The sequence below is a fragment of the Schistocerca piceifrons genome, chromosome 11 (genome assembly GCF_021461385.2).
Source record: "Schistocerca piceifrons isolate TAMUIC-IGC-003096 chromosome 11, iqSchPice1.1, whole genome shotgun sequence".
Lineage (NCBI taxonomy): Eukaryota > Metazoa > Arthropoda > Insecta > Orthoptera > Acrididae > Schistocerca > Schistocerca piceifrons.
This window is the reverse complement of record NC_060148.1, coordinates 153,054,127-153,070,354: the sequence shown is the minus strand read 5'-3', so window position 1 is coordinate 153,070,354 and position 16,228 is coordinate 153,054,127. Positions and strand designations below refer to the sequence as shown.

Sequence of the window (16,228 nt, the reverse complement as noted above, 5' to 3'; positions counted from 1 at the left end):
AACGAGGGCTTGTACGGATTGACGGCACAGTGTCCAGTGTCCAGTGTTGTACTGTCGGGGTGGCTCTGCCCGCTTCCTCCTCAAGGGGAGCCGCAGCAGTGGCCGCCGTGCTGACAGTCAGCTGACTTGCTGACCATTGGCTAGTAAAAGTGTGCAGTACACCCGATGCCATGTCGACTATCACTGACTGCTGCTCTCTTAGTGTTTCACTTTCAGTGGCTGCTTGTATTTATGTGGTTAGGAGAAGTCAATGTACGCTCGAGTCAGAGTGCAGACATGGAGGTGGCTGAAGGGTGTTTTGCAGGTCTGTTTCCGGAGTTCATGCCATGCGGCACCCCGGAGCACCTGTCCGCCGCCTTGGCGGCTGTGGAGCGCCTGGCAGCCATCGTCAGCGGCTACGGACTGCCGCCGCCGCCTGCAGGTGTTGGGGGGGAGGAAGAGGGGTGCTCCGGCGCCCTGGCGCAGCTCCGCCGCCTCACGGACCGCCAATCCTCGGAACTCGTCGGGGAGCTCGGCTGCCGGATCGCTGCCGACTGCATCGACTCCTGCTCAGTACCGAGGTACGCACCCCACTCGACGCCAAATCTACTAACTGTACAACTAATCCTCTTCTTCTGTCATTAATTTTGATCTCAATGCTGTCACATACTTTTACTATTTCCCGAGACAGACCATCTGCCAGTAAGCACACATTAGTTAGACCCAAGGAGGCAGTGCACTAATACCTTCTACCGCCGCCTCTTCTGTTGACACTTTGCACCGCGTAGTCGAAGAATGTGACTCGTGGCATACGTCTCTCTCCAGTCGCTATCTCCGCATATCGCTACAGGGAACAGTAAATGGTCTAATGACGATAGTCAAATATGGAAAGCGGTAACCATCAATAAAACACTTTGCGATTGAGACTCATTACCTTACTAAAATTCAATTTGAATCCCTATTCCTTAACCATATTATCAAAAATCAATAAGAGTACAGTGTCATTTGAGATGACAACAGCTGCAGTTTGATGTCGTTGTTAGTTGTAAATAAGTTCAAAAGTGAACAATAAACACCGCCAGTGGCTAAATTAATTACTTTATGGAAAGAAGCAATTAGAGAGTCAACACCCTGCACCACCAGTTAATAGTAGAGCTCCATATCATCTGCTATATATACGCCATTAAAATCTCTAATATGGCAGCAGTTAGCAACAGTAAAATTATGGAGGCCATAGGAATCATACTGCCAACCAGTGGGCACGTCAGAAGTTTATTCAAACTTTTACCTAGGTGTCCTGTTCATTACGCCATGTGGCTGTATCTTAGCATTCATATGGATCAGTTAATCGCTGACCGAGCCTTATGACCTGGTTTCTCTTTCCACACAATAAGTTTACACTTGTTCCAAGGAAGACAGGTTTATATCTTTTGAAACATTGATAAATATTTGAATAAACTTTTGATGTACAACTAGCTGGTTGCGTGATTCCTATTCTGTCCATACATCATTAAGTTACAGTAAGACAGTCAGACTCAAGCCAACTTTTTCTTGAAGGATCATGCAATGGCATCACAATGTTACCACCTCTAGCCTCGAAAATTCCTTCAGTCCAGCACTGATGATAGTACCGAAAGTTTCTCCAGATACGCAGCATCCACCCGAGGCCTCCCACTGATAATCAGATCCCGTAGAGCTACCAGTCAGCGGGGATGTCGGCTGCCACCTCGCAGCTGCTGTTCCAAAAAGTACCGTACAACGTCTGTGGCTATAAGACTGGGTTGTCTAGTAGGTGCTGAAGGGTGCCTGAGTGTTCGTGAAACCAGGAGTGTACGCACGCAGCCCTGAGAACACGACTGTGTCATCTTCTACAAATCAAGTGTCCAGAGAATACTGATCAGGAAGGTATAGAAGATAGGGCAACAGCTCGTCATGGAGAATGTTGAAATACACGTGCTGGTTCAGCTTCACATTAATCTTAATGACTGAATCCAAGTCATGGTGACAGAAACACTCACATAATACCATGAAACCACCACTGGCCTGAACTACATCCTCTACACACTGCAGGTTGAACGCCTCATTCGGCCGTCGGTCCAATCGACATCTCAGTATTTTCAGAACAGGCGAAATCGGGACTCGTATAACGCACCTCCAACCAGCCACTGTGTTTTTGGCCCACTCAGGACGCGCATCTGTGTGTGTCTCTGTGAACGACGGTCGCTGACTAGAAATGTCGAGTCTGTGCAGCTGCCTTCGCAACGATTTCTCTGCAGCTGGTTCAGAAGGAGCTGCTTCGACTGGCAGTGCCAATTTTCGTCTGGTTTGAAACTCATCGCCGGTGACCTGGAGTGACACTCATCACCAGCCCTGTCGGCTAGAATCTTTTTACGCCACTGCCTTACATCACTACGAGTGGTTCACCATTCGTCGCAGATACTTGGACAGTCCGCGTTGACACAATAACAAATTGTCCAGCTTTGCTCGCTGTGTGGTCGTGGACATATCCAAACGCAAAAATTCCTTCCTGCCACTCATCGACATCGCCACGTCGACCCAGGTGACCGCGCTGACTCCACGCGAGCGACTGGCACGTACACACTGCTATCGCCACCTCACCGTCACCACTGACGTCAGCGGTGGGGCGTCACGTGACCGCCTGGTGCCTCCCCTGCACCACAGCATCCACCACTCCAAAGCGACCCCTGTGCTCAGTTAAGTGGAGGCATAGCATTTCGCGTGGGGAGATTATTTCATGCTTTCCAGAAGCTCTGGGTTTTGTACACTTTTAGCCAACACTTAATTCGCGTATGATAGGCAACAGGCTGGAAAACATGCTCTAGTTGGCGACTTGAAGCTCACTTTGTTCTTTCTTAGTTTCATTCACAAGTGGTGAACCATTATCGGTGGATTAATTTCGTTCTACAAAAGACTAGTCGTTTTACGATAACCACACAAGTCTTGTTATTGCTGTTAGAGGCATATGTGTACTGTTCACTGAATATGTACAAATCCCAAATCTTAGTTCCTCATTTGGACATAATGCCATTTTAATATAATAAAGGAAAACTTTCCTGATATTCTGCAACTATTATTTACATAATCACAATCTAGGTTTCAGGTTCTTATGCTATGATCAAGTGACAACATGATCGGTTGTGGAAAATGTTTCCGATGTGATATTATTTTCATGCTCTGTAGAGCATCGAAAGATAATACATTTTACTCAGTTTCATTTTCTGTCAAATGCAGTTATGTCTCCGTCATATTAAGAAGTGAATTACATCTCAACACATCCGTATCTTATTTAGCTAATAAGATTGCTGAAAAGTTGACCTGTCACATTCAAAAGTGTAATTAAATTAGGAAATAAGACACGGAAGCAGTAGATCAGTTGTCACATTCGGGCAGCAATATAAGTGCTAATAGCCGAAGTAGATGGGATATAAAATACAGGCTGTCTACAGCTCGGAAAGCATCTCTCGAAAAAGAGAAATTATTTATTGTTCAATATAAATCTGACTGCTAGGAAGTCATTTCTCAAGGTATTTGTCTCGAGTGTAGCCTTGTATGAAGGTGAAACATGGACGATAAGCAGTTGACACAAGAACAGAATAGGAGCTAACTGAAATGTAATGGTAGATCAGACTGCTGAAGAATAGGTATGCAGATGGTTTAATTAATGAGAAGATACTGAGTCGAATTAGAGACAGTAAAAAATATGGCACAACTTGACTAAAAGAAGTGATCAGTTGACAGGACATCTCCTGAGCCGTCAGGGAATCGTCCGTTTGGTAATGGAGAAGTAGTGTGGGGAGTAAAAATTGTAGAGGAACACCAAGTGATGAGTACAGCAAACAGGTTCAAATGAATGCAGGTTGAAGTAGGTATTTGGAAGTGAAGGGGCTCTCACAGGATAGTGTAGCGTGGAGAGCTGCGTCAGACCAGTCTTCCAGCTAACGACGACAAAGACAAATAGCTACGACAATTGTAGTGATAACAGAAATAAAGTTATTTCACATTAATGTAATGGTACGGACGAAAACCTGAATCTTGCTGGCAAATGGAAACTGCGTGTCAGGCTGGGACTCAAACCCAGTCCTCCTCCTTTTGCGAACATCGCTCTCACCAACTGAAGTATCGAGATGTGAAGAACAATATGGGAGTTGGGGGTCCGCCTTGATCCAAAACATTTTTGTTGTTTAGTTATTCATTCCCCAAACTAGTTTCAGCGACAAATGTCGCCATAATCACTGGGTTGTTTAAATCTGAAACATACAGAAAATAGCATAATTATAATACATTGTAAAACATGATTATATGTGTACTCTTTGTTTTTTAAATATTGTTTTCTGTGAATACTTTCATAATACTTTATTTATCATACATTACAGCGTGGTTTTAAGACTGTTGTCGCTGTCTCCGGCATATTTTCCGTTTTTTTCTGTTGCCTTTTTTCTCGGCATGCATTGTGTCATCTGCAACTGTGTGAGCGGCTGTTAGTAATCAAATGCAAAAACGTGAATTTGCGTATGTCAGCGTTATGCAATAGGGATTGGGTAGTGTTGTGGATAAAGTACTGGTGTGTACTAAGTAGTTGCTTAGTTTCTCGTGTAGCTACTCAAGTTCGATGGACGGTTTGCCGCTACTTTGATGAACAGAAAAACATACGGACTACTTGAAACATTTGATATGTTAAGCGTTGTTTTCCATGTCCTTTGCTAAAAAAAGCTACGGCATGGGCCACAACTGAAGGTAGTAGAGGTGTCCCTTTTTTTTTTCTCTCTATGAGAGTTGCTGTGTCGAGAGGAAGTGAAGGAATCTTGCCTGTTTTCACTAGATGAGGCATCGCGAGGGAAAATGCTAAATTTTCCAAGGATATGCTCCTCTTCTTTTCTGGATTTACCTCATTCGCATGGAAAGTGATTTGAGCTCTTAACCATGGCAGTGTAGGATACGACCAGTGGCCATCTTCTTGTCACCCGTGCTATGGAATACTCACCTCCCAGCTGATCGGCTGTGTGGGCTCCTCCTTCCTTTGTTACGTTGTAATTCTTGCCTTACTGCTGGAAGTTTATCACTTACTCTCCTTTCTTGCCTTGAGCTTCTGTGGCCAAAACAGATGCAACGTAAAAGGAGCAGGAGTTTTCTGTAGTTCATCACAGCTCTCGTAATCTCCATACCTGTACCATCTGCTCTCCACAGTTCGATGACATTAGTGTGGTTTCCTTGCGTAATCCCAAAGCAATCCCACTAATGCTATTATTTCACATCTTGTAGCCTCTTTTTGCATCCCTTTATCTGTAATACTGTACTGTTTCTTTCTTAGACTGAGTACACAAGTTTGTGTATCTTACTATTTTGTCAATCATTTCCAGTCTAAGTACTGTCCATTTCACTTGACACCTCTCTGGCAACACTTTCACCTTAGGAAATATTTTTAAAATATTCTTTCTTTAAGTTTTTTGGCCTCATTAGCACATAATTTATTCCATTTTCATGTTCCTCCCTCCCAGTAAAAATATAAACAGCGGAGAGTGATTATTCGCGGTCACCGTCTGAACTGTGTTCTTGTTCAGAATCCGAATCGCGGTCACTCCGTGCGACGAGTTCCTCCTCTTCATCCTCAGTGACGTCACCGTTTTCGTTGCCTGGTTCCATGTCGAACCCTGAATCCACGCTGAGTGGCCACGCAGGCTCCTCGTTGTCGGTCAGCTTTTGTGCGGCCTGTAGAGGGTGACAGGGGCCCGCTTGTGGACAAAGGGTGACGAGATCTTGTATTCTGAGATGGCACACGCGTTGTCTATTTTGCGTTACTACAGCTCACTTGGACGAATGACAACACAACTCACCACTGAGTTAGCTGAAGCAATAATGAAGATATAGATAACGCTCGCAATTTTATAACAACAATGTAATTTTTTTGTTTATTATGTAGAGAATTGTAGAAAGCAGTGTTATTTGAAGTTGCCGCACTTTATACATAGACGCACCCACTCGCGAGTAAAGTCTTGTAAGGATTGGCAACTTCTTTAAGTGTTTGTAAATGTAAAATTGTGTACCCCAAAAAAAGCAGATAATAGTTATCATTCGATTACCATATCAGTGAGTCATAATTGGAATCAATTAATTCACAGAAACGTGGTTGCTATTCAGTCTGGACCGGAAGACTTGCTGTTATTAGATGATTTAAGTTGCTTCACTACTCCGAAAATATCGCCTCTAAATTAGTCATGTTGGGAACTGTTTTTGGTTCGAATTCTGGAATATTTACTTCGTCTTCGTCGTACCACACACAAAGATTTTAAAGATTTAGTTGACAATGAAAGAGGAAAAATATTCCAAATGTCAACAGACGGCATTCATTGTTTTGTACATTCAAAAGTACTTTGTGCTTAATTTGCAGACCTGGAGCACGCGAAGAAATTGGTCGAACGTTTTATTTTTTGAAGGAGAAAGGAGTGCACGAACGAAACTTAGAACAACTCAAATCGAGTGCAGATTTCACATTTTAAGTGAACATGACTGCATATTGCTCATAGTAAGGCACTGCAAGGTAACTTTTTCTGATTTGATGGGTACGCATGTAAAAAGAAAATCGCGTTTCTGAAAGAGACACATTCTGACAACGACTGTCCAGTTCCTAAGATAACTGGCGTTAAAAGAAATGCGAGGTTCGAAGAATACGTTGTGACCTAGAAAGAATTACAAGTGTAGTCTTATAAAGATTTTGAGTTGTTTAAAAGTTTGTCCACATTAACGTTCAGTTACGTATTAATACAGGTTATGAAACATCAGTGCTATTGTGCCAAATTATTCTCTGCTTTTGTGTAAATTTTTCTATAAAAACATGCCAGACAAATGTGGTGATTGCCTCAGAAATCTGAAGCATGGAGTGTGAAGACTGTCGGTTGTGGTTTCATTGGGGCGAATGTAGCGGCGAGGAAACGGGGTAGATAAAGACTCCTCCACGGCAATGTAGGTTATGTAGAAAGGACAGAAAAATCGCTGAACAGGAGTCGAAAATTTGTGCCCTTAAGGCGAATTTGGAATTATGTACGCTAAGGGAAGAGAAAGAGATGGGGTGCTAGGAAAAGGTAGAAGCAAAGGGTGAGAAAGGGAAACTGTTGAAAAAAGTTAGTAAATCGGATGTAGTGGAGGAAGGGCCTCACCCAGATGTAGTTGAATGTAGGTTGATGGAGAATATTAGCTTAAAGGAAAAAGACAGGTTGGGATCAAATCAGAATAGGAAAAGAAAAATGCTGCTTCTAGGGAGCAGTCATGGGAGGGGTATAGGCCAGGAGCTTCAGAAGGAATTAGTTTCAGTGCATCAAGTCACAAGTTTTGTGAAACCAAATGTTAGCCTTAGCCAGGTGCTCGGCGCTGTCGGCTTTAATAATGATGCTCGACAGGTCTTAACTCGCCTTTTTACCGGCACTAGTCTCTCGGTGATTGTTAACGGTAAACCCCCCCCCCCCCCCCCCCCCGCCCCCGGATATCAATCAGATGGCGTTTACCCCAGGAGAGAAGCCCTTATTCATGTCACTCTTGTTCTTGTTCTTAGAGCCCTTACTTCGCCGCCTCGCAATGCAATTACGTGCGTGGACTATATTGGGGGAACCTTTTTCGGTCCATGCATACGCCGATGACGTCACGGTTTTAGTACGACATGGCGAGGACATACCGAGGCTTGAGGATACGTTGGATTCATTTTGTCGTCTTGCCGGTGCTCGCATAAATGATAGTAAATGCACGTTCCTACCGTTGAGAGGCTTAGATCATGTCGTTATTCCTTGGACGATGGTCGTCAATCGCCGTAAGGGATCTTAGTGGATCGCAATCCGATCAAAATGGCGTCACTAAATTGGCGTGAGGTTACGAGTCGTGTTCACGGAGCGATCCCTGAACATGAACGGCATTCTCTTAGCCTTCTTCACAAGGTACAGGTTTTAGAGACCTACGTCATCAGTAAAGTATACGTCGCGCAGGTCTTCCCCCTTCCCGCGATGATGGCCCGCAGACTGAAACGGCTGTCTGGTCGATTCCTGTGGCGCCGTCATACCTTTCGTGTCCTGTATGAAGTCGTGGTCAGGCCTCGTAAGCTTGGAGGATTGGGTCTTTCCGATATCAAAGTGAAGACATCCATCTTATTTGTCCACTGCAATGTTTTAACCTATATGCGGGCTCCGCATTCAGTTACCTCTCCTTTACTTTCCCGTCTCCGGCTGGTCAGTCTGACCCCTCCTGTTGTTGTTGAACGGATTAATCCTAAATTGCGGCACATTCGTGAATACTTTCTAATTATCGGTATCTTAGGTCTGATATACTTTCTATGACGCATATTACTACCAACATATTATCACCCCCTGGGTGTGCACCATGTCCCCTTTCTTCTGTTGAACTTGCTTCCCCGTCAACGTCTTAGAAAACGGTCTGGTCTCATCTTAGTCTTCCTGTATTGCCGATGGAGATTGCTTCAACGTGGTGTAAGGTCACTCACCGTCTGATACCAACCAGTGATCGTCTTTTTCGTATCGGCCTTCGTCCGACTGATCAGTGTGAGGACTGTCATCAGTCTGACACCTTGCTTCACAGGCTTGTTGCTTGCGGACGGGATGACTGGCTCTGAGTCCGTCATCACTTAGCTTTCCTTACTCGAGGGCCTGAAACCACTTACCCAGACGACACTGTCCTACATCCGGATGTATCCTCTTTTTCTCAGATGAAAACGAACACTATTGTCTGGCTCTTGGGTTACTATGTTCACTATGTCATTGAGGGCGGGAATGACCCAAATCCCCGCGCTTTTCACCATTATCTGACAACTGCGCATTGTCAATGGCAGCGATTGCCATGATACCGAGCGCTTTTTGCGAATATGCTCATTCTTGTGTTTAATCGACAGGCTGTTGGTTAAATTCCCCTGTGATCCTTGTTTCTTCCCTGAGCTTGAGCCCCCTCCCTTCTAGCTTCGTTTTGTCACTTTCCACATGCATATAAAAAATTGAGCAAAAGGGTGGGATAATAGGTTAGTCTTCCCATTCAGAATTTAATAATTGTTCGTGCTTGAACTAATTAGTTGATTTTCTTTTTTGCAGCTGATATTAAATGATGGTTTGACTATGGTTGTCTGATTTTCATCAAAATGCCAAGTCAATCTGATAATAATAAAAAAGTTGGTAGAGCACATGCCCGCGAAAGGTTAAGGTCCTGAGTTCGAGTCTCGGGCCGGCACACAGTTTTAATCTGCGCACACTTTGCTGCAGAGTGACAATCTTACTCTGCATTTACCAATAATTTCTTAAGTGTATGTGAAAGAATTGGTGAGAATAGTTGCAAAGAAATAGCCAAACCGTACATGGAAGAGCCAATTGTGAGAAATTTCAGTCATTAATTTTCACCTAGAAACCTCTTCTGAAAAAGAAAAATCATTAAAACTTTGATAAATCAATGTCTGTTGGAGCAGATGACACCTCTAACAAGATATAAAAACAATGTGGGGCAGTTACAGCTTATGTTCTGAGTCACATATATAATGCATCAGTAATGCAAGCTATTTTCCTAGCCAGGTTAAAATATCCCTCCGTCAAGCTACTGTACAAAAAATTGGGCAGCACAGATATCAATAATTTATGGCCAGTATCCTTGCTTACAACATTTTCAAAAATCGTCGAGAACGAAATGTACTCAAGAGTGGTTAGCCATCACAACCATGAAGGGATTCTTAGTAAATCGCAACTGGGATTAAAAATGCTGTTCCAGTGAGACAGCAGCATACAGTTTCACTGCTCACGTAATAGAATCTTTAAGTAGTAAAACACCAGCACTAGGAATTTTCTATGACTTATCAGAAGCATTTGACTGTGTTAACCATGATATTAGAGAAATTACAATTCTATGGTATAAATAACAGCATATGATTGGTTTAAGTCATATCTACAGAACAGAAAGCAAAACGTTTATTTATATGGTTTAATTGATTTACAGAAGTTTTCCATTTTATGTAACTGGGGTGAAATTACACTAGGTGTTCCACAAGGCTCAATCATAGTTCTCCTGTTCTGAATGTACATGAACGATGCCCTTTCTTATCTGAAACAAGAAGCTAAACTGACACTGCTGATGATGCACCCATCACTATTAAACCTGTAAAAGAAACACCAGTGGAAAATGATACAAATAATGACTTTGGAAAAGTTGTTAATTGGTGGGCTGAATTTTGGAAAAAGACAGCATATCCAGTATTCTACTGCAAGGAATACAGTTCCTTCAATAAATATAACACATCAGCAGAAGTCAGTAGTCAGGGTAGACCATACCAAGTTTTTGGGTGTACATATAGATGAGAATCTTAATTGGAAAATTCATATTTTGGATCTCATAAAGCGACTAGGTTCCAAAACTTTTGTAACCAGAATAACTGCCAATTTTGAGTGACCTAGGATACCAAGCTAACATATTTTGCACATTTTCACTCTCTGCTGTTAGGAATTATTACAACAGCGTAACGGTACATTTATTCAGTCATGAAATTTGTTCTGAGCAACAAGAACCAGGTTAAAATCAACAGTGACATTCATGATTATAATACCAGAAGAAAGAAAGACTTACACTATCCTCTACATAATCTGTCTTTGCCACAGAAAGTGATAGAATATGCTGCTATAAAACGCTTCGATAAATTACCAGATGATTTAATATGTCTGACAGACAGCACTAATGGTTTCAGAAATGAAGTGACAACTGTTTCCATACAATAGATGAATTCTTGACTAGGAATAAATAAATCCGTAGGTATAATATTGCATTTTGTTCCATTTAAGGGAATGGGGTAGCTACTAAAAATTTTAAGCTTTTAAGAAGAAATAAGAACCATGAGTCATGTGTGCATTTATTATGCACTTGACAACATCATGGTTACCGTGAGATTGATCAATGGAACACGTCACTAACGAAGTAACTAACTAACAGTGTCAGTCTCACAACTTTTCTGAACTGTTTTCGAGACTTTTTGCCGTTTCAGTTGTTTGCGCCCCTGTACAAGTGTAGATGTAACTGACTGACCTGCAAGGTAATTCCAGTTACTGCTTTTCTCAAGTAGAGTTCCCACGTCTCTATAATTAGTTTACAAAAGTTCTACAGTAACCATTTTTGTGACTAAACAAGTCACGATTACTTAGCAACTTTAGTGCGAAATTCTGTGTAATAGTCTTCGTCTGCCTGTATGCCAGTAGTTTGAACCAGGCAAAAATTATATATTGTTTCAGTGCTCTAAAAATAATTAAACAATGCTGATAACTTGTTTTGTTTGTGAGCTATATTGCTGAGAAATGTGAAACATAGAACTAAGTCGTGTGCTGTGCAACTGCACTGCCATTTAATTATGGCGCATTTGCAGTTCTGCGCTCTTCCCCTTCTTCACGCTCAGACAGCGTGGCGTGGTGGTGGGGGAAATATGAAGTGAGGCTGACTACTTTGGCACTTTTGCCCGGGCATGACCCGTGAGCCGATGTCTTGGCCGCCCTTTCTCTAAAGATTTCTCACATTTCTACACACTTCGTTTCTTTCGTGATTCCTACAAACACTAACAACCATACTCGTACTGGTAACTAATTTGAATACAATCTGCTGGTGAATTTTGCTTAATGGGTATGAGGCCACCGTCCAAGGCATATTTCTGTGCCTAAGATTTCGTCTCCTAAATCTGGAGGCACCACCAAAGACACTTCCAGAGGAAGTAAGCACTGAGGCAACAGTAACTTAATGAAATATGAAAAGAAAACTCTCCGAGATTTTAATTTTGATATATTCAAGAACTTCCAGCAGGTAAGGGTAACGCTACAATGCTAATCAGATAATGACACTACTCCAGTAAAACTGAGGTTGTATTACAGCCAGGAAGGTACAGGGAGATTAAAAGAAATGCCACAACAGAAATACTTAGGGTAATGCATCAGACAGTAAAAGCCTGTTTGATTTCTCCCACCAACAAGAAATGTCTTATCAAATCAGAACTGGTCCCACCAAGATTGTTAGCTGTACCAAAAATTGACAAACCCATCATTCCATTACAGAGCAGTTGCTAGTGCTATGGACTGTCTGACAAACGTGACTGCCAAATACTTGACCAGTCTTCTGCAGCCCTCTGTAACAAAAAAAGATATTTATAGAAAAAAATAAAATCCATGATGTTGAGTCCATCCAATATTAGCCTGTGTAGACGTTCTATCACTGCTTACTATGGGTGCTTTTAATGAAACGATGTCAGACATGGAAATTACACTCTTAGACAAGAAAAAAAGCAACACTCCATGAAGGAACTACCCGAGAAGCAAAGAAAATAGTAAATGTGCTGTACATGAACAAACAAACAATTGGATGATTTATTCAAGACAAAAGCTTGACAAATTAAGCAAGAATGATGCATTAGTCCACTTCTGGTCCTTACATAAGCAATTATTCAGCTTGGATTGATTGACAGAGTTGTTGGATGTCTGACAGAGTAACATCCTGCCATATTTTGTCCAAGTGGTGCCATAGATCTTCAAAATCCCGACCTGGTTGGTCCTTGCCTATATTGCTCCAATTATTGTCAATTAGGAAGAGGTCTGGGCACCCTGCTGGCCAAGGTAGGATTTGGCAAGTCCAAAGACAAAAAAGTTAGCCATGGATGGCTTACCATGAAGGGCAGCAAAATGGGCTGCACACGAACTGGTGTGCTGTGAGGGTGCCACAGATGACAACCAAATAAGTCCTGCTGTGAAAACAAATGACACTCCTGAGCATCACTCCAGGCTGTCACACCATATGGCGGACAACAGTAAGATTGGTATCCCAAGGCTATCTGGGGCGTCTCCAGGCCAGGAATGTCATTGACTGGAACAGTCTTCTGTGATGAGCCCCGCTTCTAACTGAGCCCCAGTGCCCAGGAAAGGCGTGTCTGGAGTCGCCTTGGAGACTGGGGGATACCAACGTGACTGTCGCCTGCCATAAGGCACAGGAACCAGGAGCGCTGGTCTGGCGTGCCATTCACTTTCACAGCAGGACCGCTTTAGTAGTCACCCGTACAGCAGAGCGATACGCCGACGATATTCCACGTCCAGTTGTGTTGTCTTTCATTTCAGCAAAGTAATTTCCCGCCCATACTAGGCGAGAGGTTCTACTGCTTGTCTTCGTGCCCGCCAAACATACCTCGACTAGAAAGGTCGGCAAATCTCTCCCCAACTGAGGACGTTTGGGGCATACTGGGCAGGGTTCTCCAACCATCTCAGGATTTTCATGATCTAACCTGCGAGTTGGACATAATTTCGAACGATATCCTTTAGGTGGACATTCAACAACTTTGCCAATAATTGGGAAGATGAATAACTGCTTGCAGAAGTACTAGATGTGGACCAAAGCGTTATTGACTTTGCTCAGTTTGTGAGACTCTTTCTCTAGAATATTTCATTCAGTTTTTCTGAAACTGTATTCATTTGTTTGTCTGCTTGTGTACATCATGTCTACCGATATCCGTCCCTTTAAGATGATTCCTTTGTGGTGCGTCATTTTCATTTCTTTTTTTCTCGTCGTAGAACGAATTTTGGCAAAGGACAGGTATGATCGCTTTAAATACTCTTTCACAATGACATATTTTCGATAGGACCACAAACTATTTGGAAAACTGGTAGTGTGACTACGAGAAACACACTCAGCACAGTTACAGCGCAGTTTTATATATAAAACTAGAAGGAACAGCTCACTAGTCCACCAAGAAATACCACTGTCGTTAGACTTTTTACTTCATTATACAGCCTCATGGAGAAAAAGAACACAGAATTTCTAAATTTTCCAAATTATTTTAGTTATAAGATGAAATCCTGAACAGAAAGAAACTGAAATATTTTACACTGTACAGATGCTTAGAGAATCCACAGATGTTAGGCACAGAATGTCTGCAGAAACCTCACTCACACATGTCGATACATTCACAAAAATTCCAGTCATTGTCCAAACTGGAAAGAGCAGTTGTGGGCTGGGCTTAAATAATCTGTCACCACAGTAGTTGGAGGAACACCCCAACCATTTAAACACTACTTTCAGAAGAAATGATTAATCTGAGAGAGAGTTAAATATTGCAATATCTGCTTACAGATATGGAGCTACTCAAGAAAAGGACCAAAGATCTATTCCCATTAGTAAAAGCAGTCACCGTCCACATCATCAGAGTGCAGTGTTTATGCCAACAACAAAGGAGCGTGAGGGTTCTGAACACTGTAAAGAATGTATGGCCAGCAGTTGCAATAGGAGGATTATATAAATTGTCTTGCACACACGGTCAAACACACATAAGTACGAGAAGCAACTTTAACGAAAAGGAGAATGACTGAAATTAGACGAGTTGCTGGCCTTAGTGTTGAATACAGAGACCAGGCAAACCGGCAGAGGCTCGACAGCAGACGCACTCGTGACTCTGCGCTCTTAAGCACCCGTGTGATGACATCACTGTCCGACTGTGGCGTGGATGCGTATAAACAGTTCGGCTTGCTGAGTTTATAGAAGTTTCAAACTGCTGCCTGAGCCTTCATACCCTCTGAAGATGTCTCCAACATTTGAATACGAAAGGTTAGAGACCTTTCCCACTTTTTTTTTTTTTTTGAGTCTTCAGTCTTCTGATTGCTTTGTTGCTGTCCGCCACGAATTTCTGTCTTATGCCAACCTCTTCATCTCAGAGTAGCACTTGCAACCTACGTCCTCAATTATTTGCTCTATGTATTCTCCAATCTATGGCTTCCTCTACAGTTTTTTCCCTCTACAGCTCCCTCTAGTATCATGGAAGTCATTGCCTGATGTCTTAACAGATGTCCTATCATCGTATCTCTTCTCCTTGTCAGTGTTTTCCACACATTCCTTTCCTCTTCGATTCTGCACAGAACCTCCTCACTCCCTACCTTTAAGTCTACCTAATTTTCAACATTCGTCTGTAGAACCTCGTCTCAAATGCTTCCATTCTCTTCTGTTCCGGTTTTCCCACAGTCCATGTCTCACTACCTTTCAATGCTCTGCTCCAAACATACATTCTCAGAAAATTCTTCAACAAATTAAGGCCTGATACCAGTAGTCTTCTCTTGGCCAGGGATTCCCTTCTTACCAGAGCTAATCTACTTTCGATGTCCTCCTTGCTCCATCCGTCATTGGTTATTTTACTGCCTAGGTAGTAGAATTCCTTAGTTTCATCTATTTCGTGACCATTAATCCTGATGTTAAGTTTCTCTCTGTTCTCATTTCTGCTACTTGTCATTAGTTTCGTCTCTCTTCGATTTACTCTCAATTTATATTCTGTACTAATTAGACTGTCCATTCCACTCAGCCCATCATGTAATTCCTCTTCACTTTTACTCAGGATAACAATGTCATCAGCGAATTGTATCATTGATACCATTTAATCTTGAATTTTCATCCCACTCCTGAACCTTTCTTGTATTTCCACCATTGCTTCTTCGAGGCACAGATTGATAGTAGGGGCGAAAGACTACATCCCTGTCTTACACCCTTTTTAATCCGAGTACTTCGTTATTGGTCGTCCATTCTTATTATCCCCACTTCGCTCTTGTACATTTTGTGTGTTACACGTCTTTCTCTATAGCTTATCCATGTTTGTCTCAGAATTTCGAATATCTTACACCATTTTACATTGCTCAGCGCCTTTTCCAGGTTGACAAATCCTACGATTGTGCCTTCATTGTTCTTTAGTCATTCTTGCCTCCCTTTCCTAAAGCCAAACTGATAGTCATCTAACGCATCCTCAATTTTCTTTCCCATTCTTCTATACATTATTCTTGTCAGCACTTTGGATGGATGAGCTGTTAAGCAGAGTTTTCGGTAATTCTCGGACTTGTCTGCTATTGCAGTCTTAGGAATTATGTGGATGATATTTTTCAGAAAGTCAGGTGGTATGTCGACAGACTTATATATTCATCACACCAACGTGAATAATCGTTTTGTTGTAGTTCCCCGAATGCTTTTGGAAATCCTGATGGAATCATATCTATGCCTTCTGAATTATTTGATCTTAAGTCCCTCCAAAAAGCTCTTTTAAATTCTGATCTATTACTGGATATCCTATTCTAAATCGACTTTAGTTTCTTCTTCTATCACCTCAGACAAATCTTCCCCCTCATAGAGGCTTTCAATGTACTCTTTCCACCCTTCTGTACCCTCATCTGCATTTAACAGTGAAATTCTCACTGTACTCTTAATGTTATCACCC

General features: G+C 42.3%; 1 protein-coding gene across 1 annotated transcript in view; it reads left to right on the top strand.

Annotated features, from left to right (window-relative positions):
- The first annotated feature begins 276 nt into the window (after nt 1-276).
- Nucleotides 277-16,228, top strand: part of LOC124719839 — a 78,290-nt gene continuing 62,338 nt past the window's right edge. Inside the window, exon 1 of the mRNA XM_047245026.1 lies at nt 277-560. Within this exon, the coding sequence (XP_047100982.1) occupies nt 277-560 (284 nt within the window). The remainder of the gene's footprint in view (nt 561-16,228) is intronic.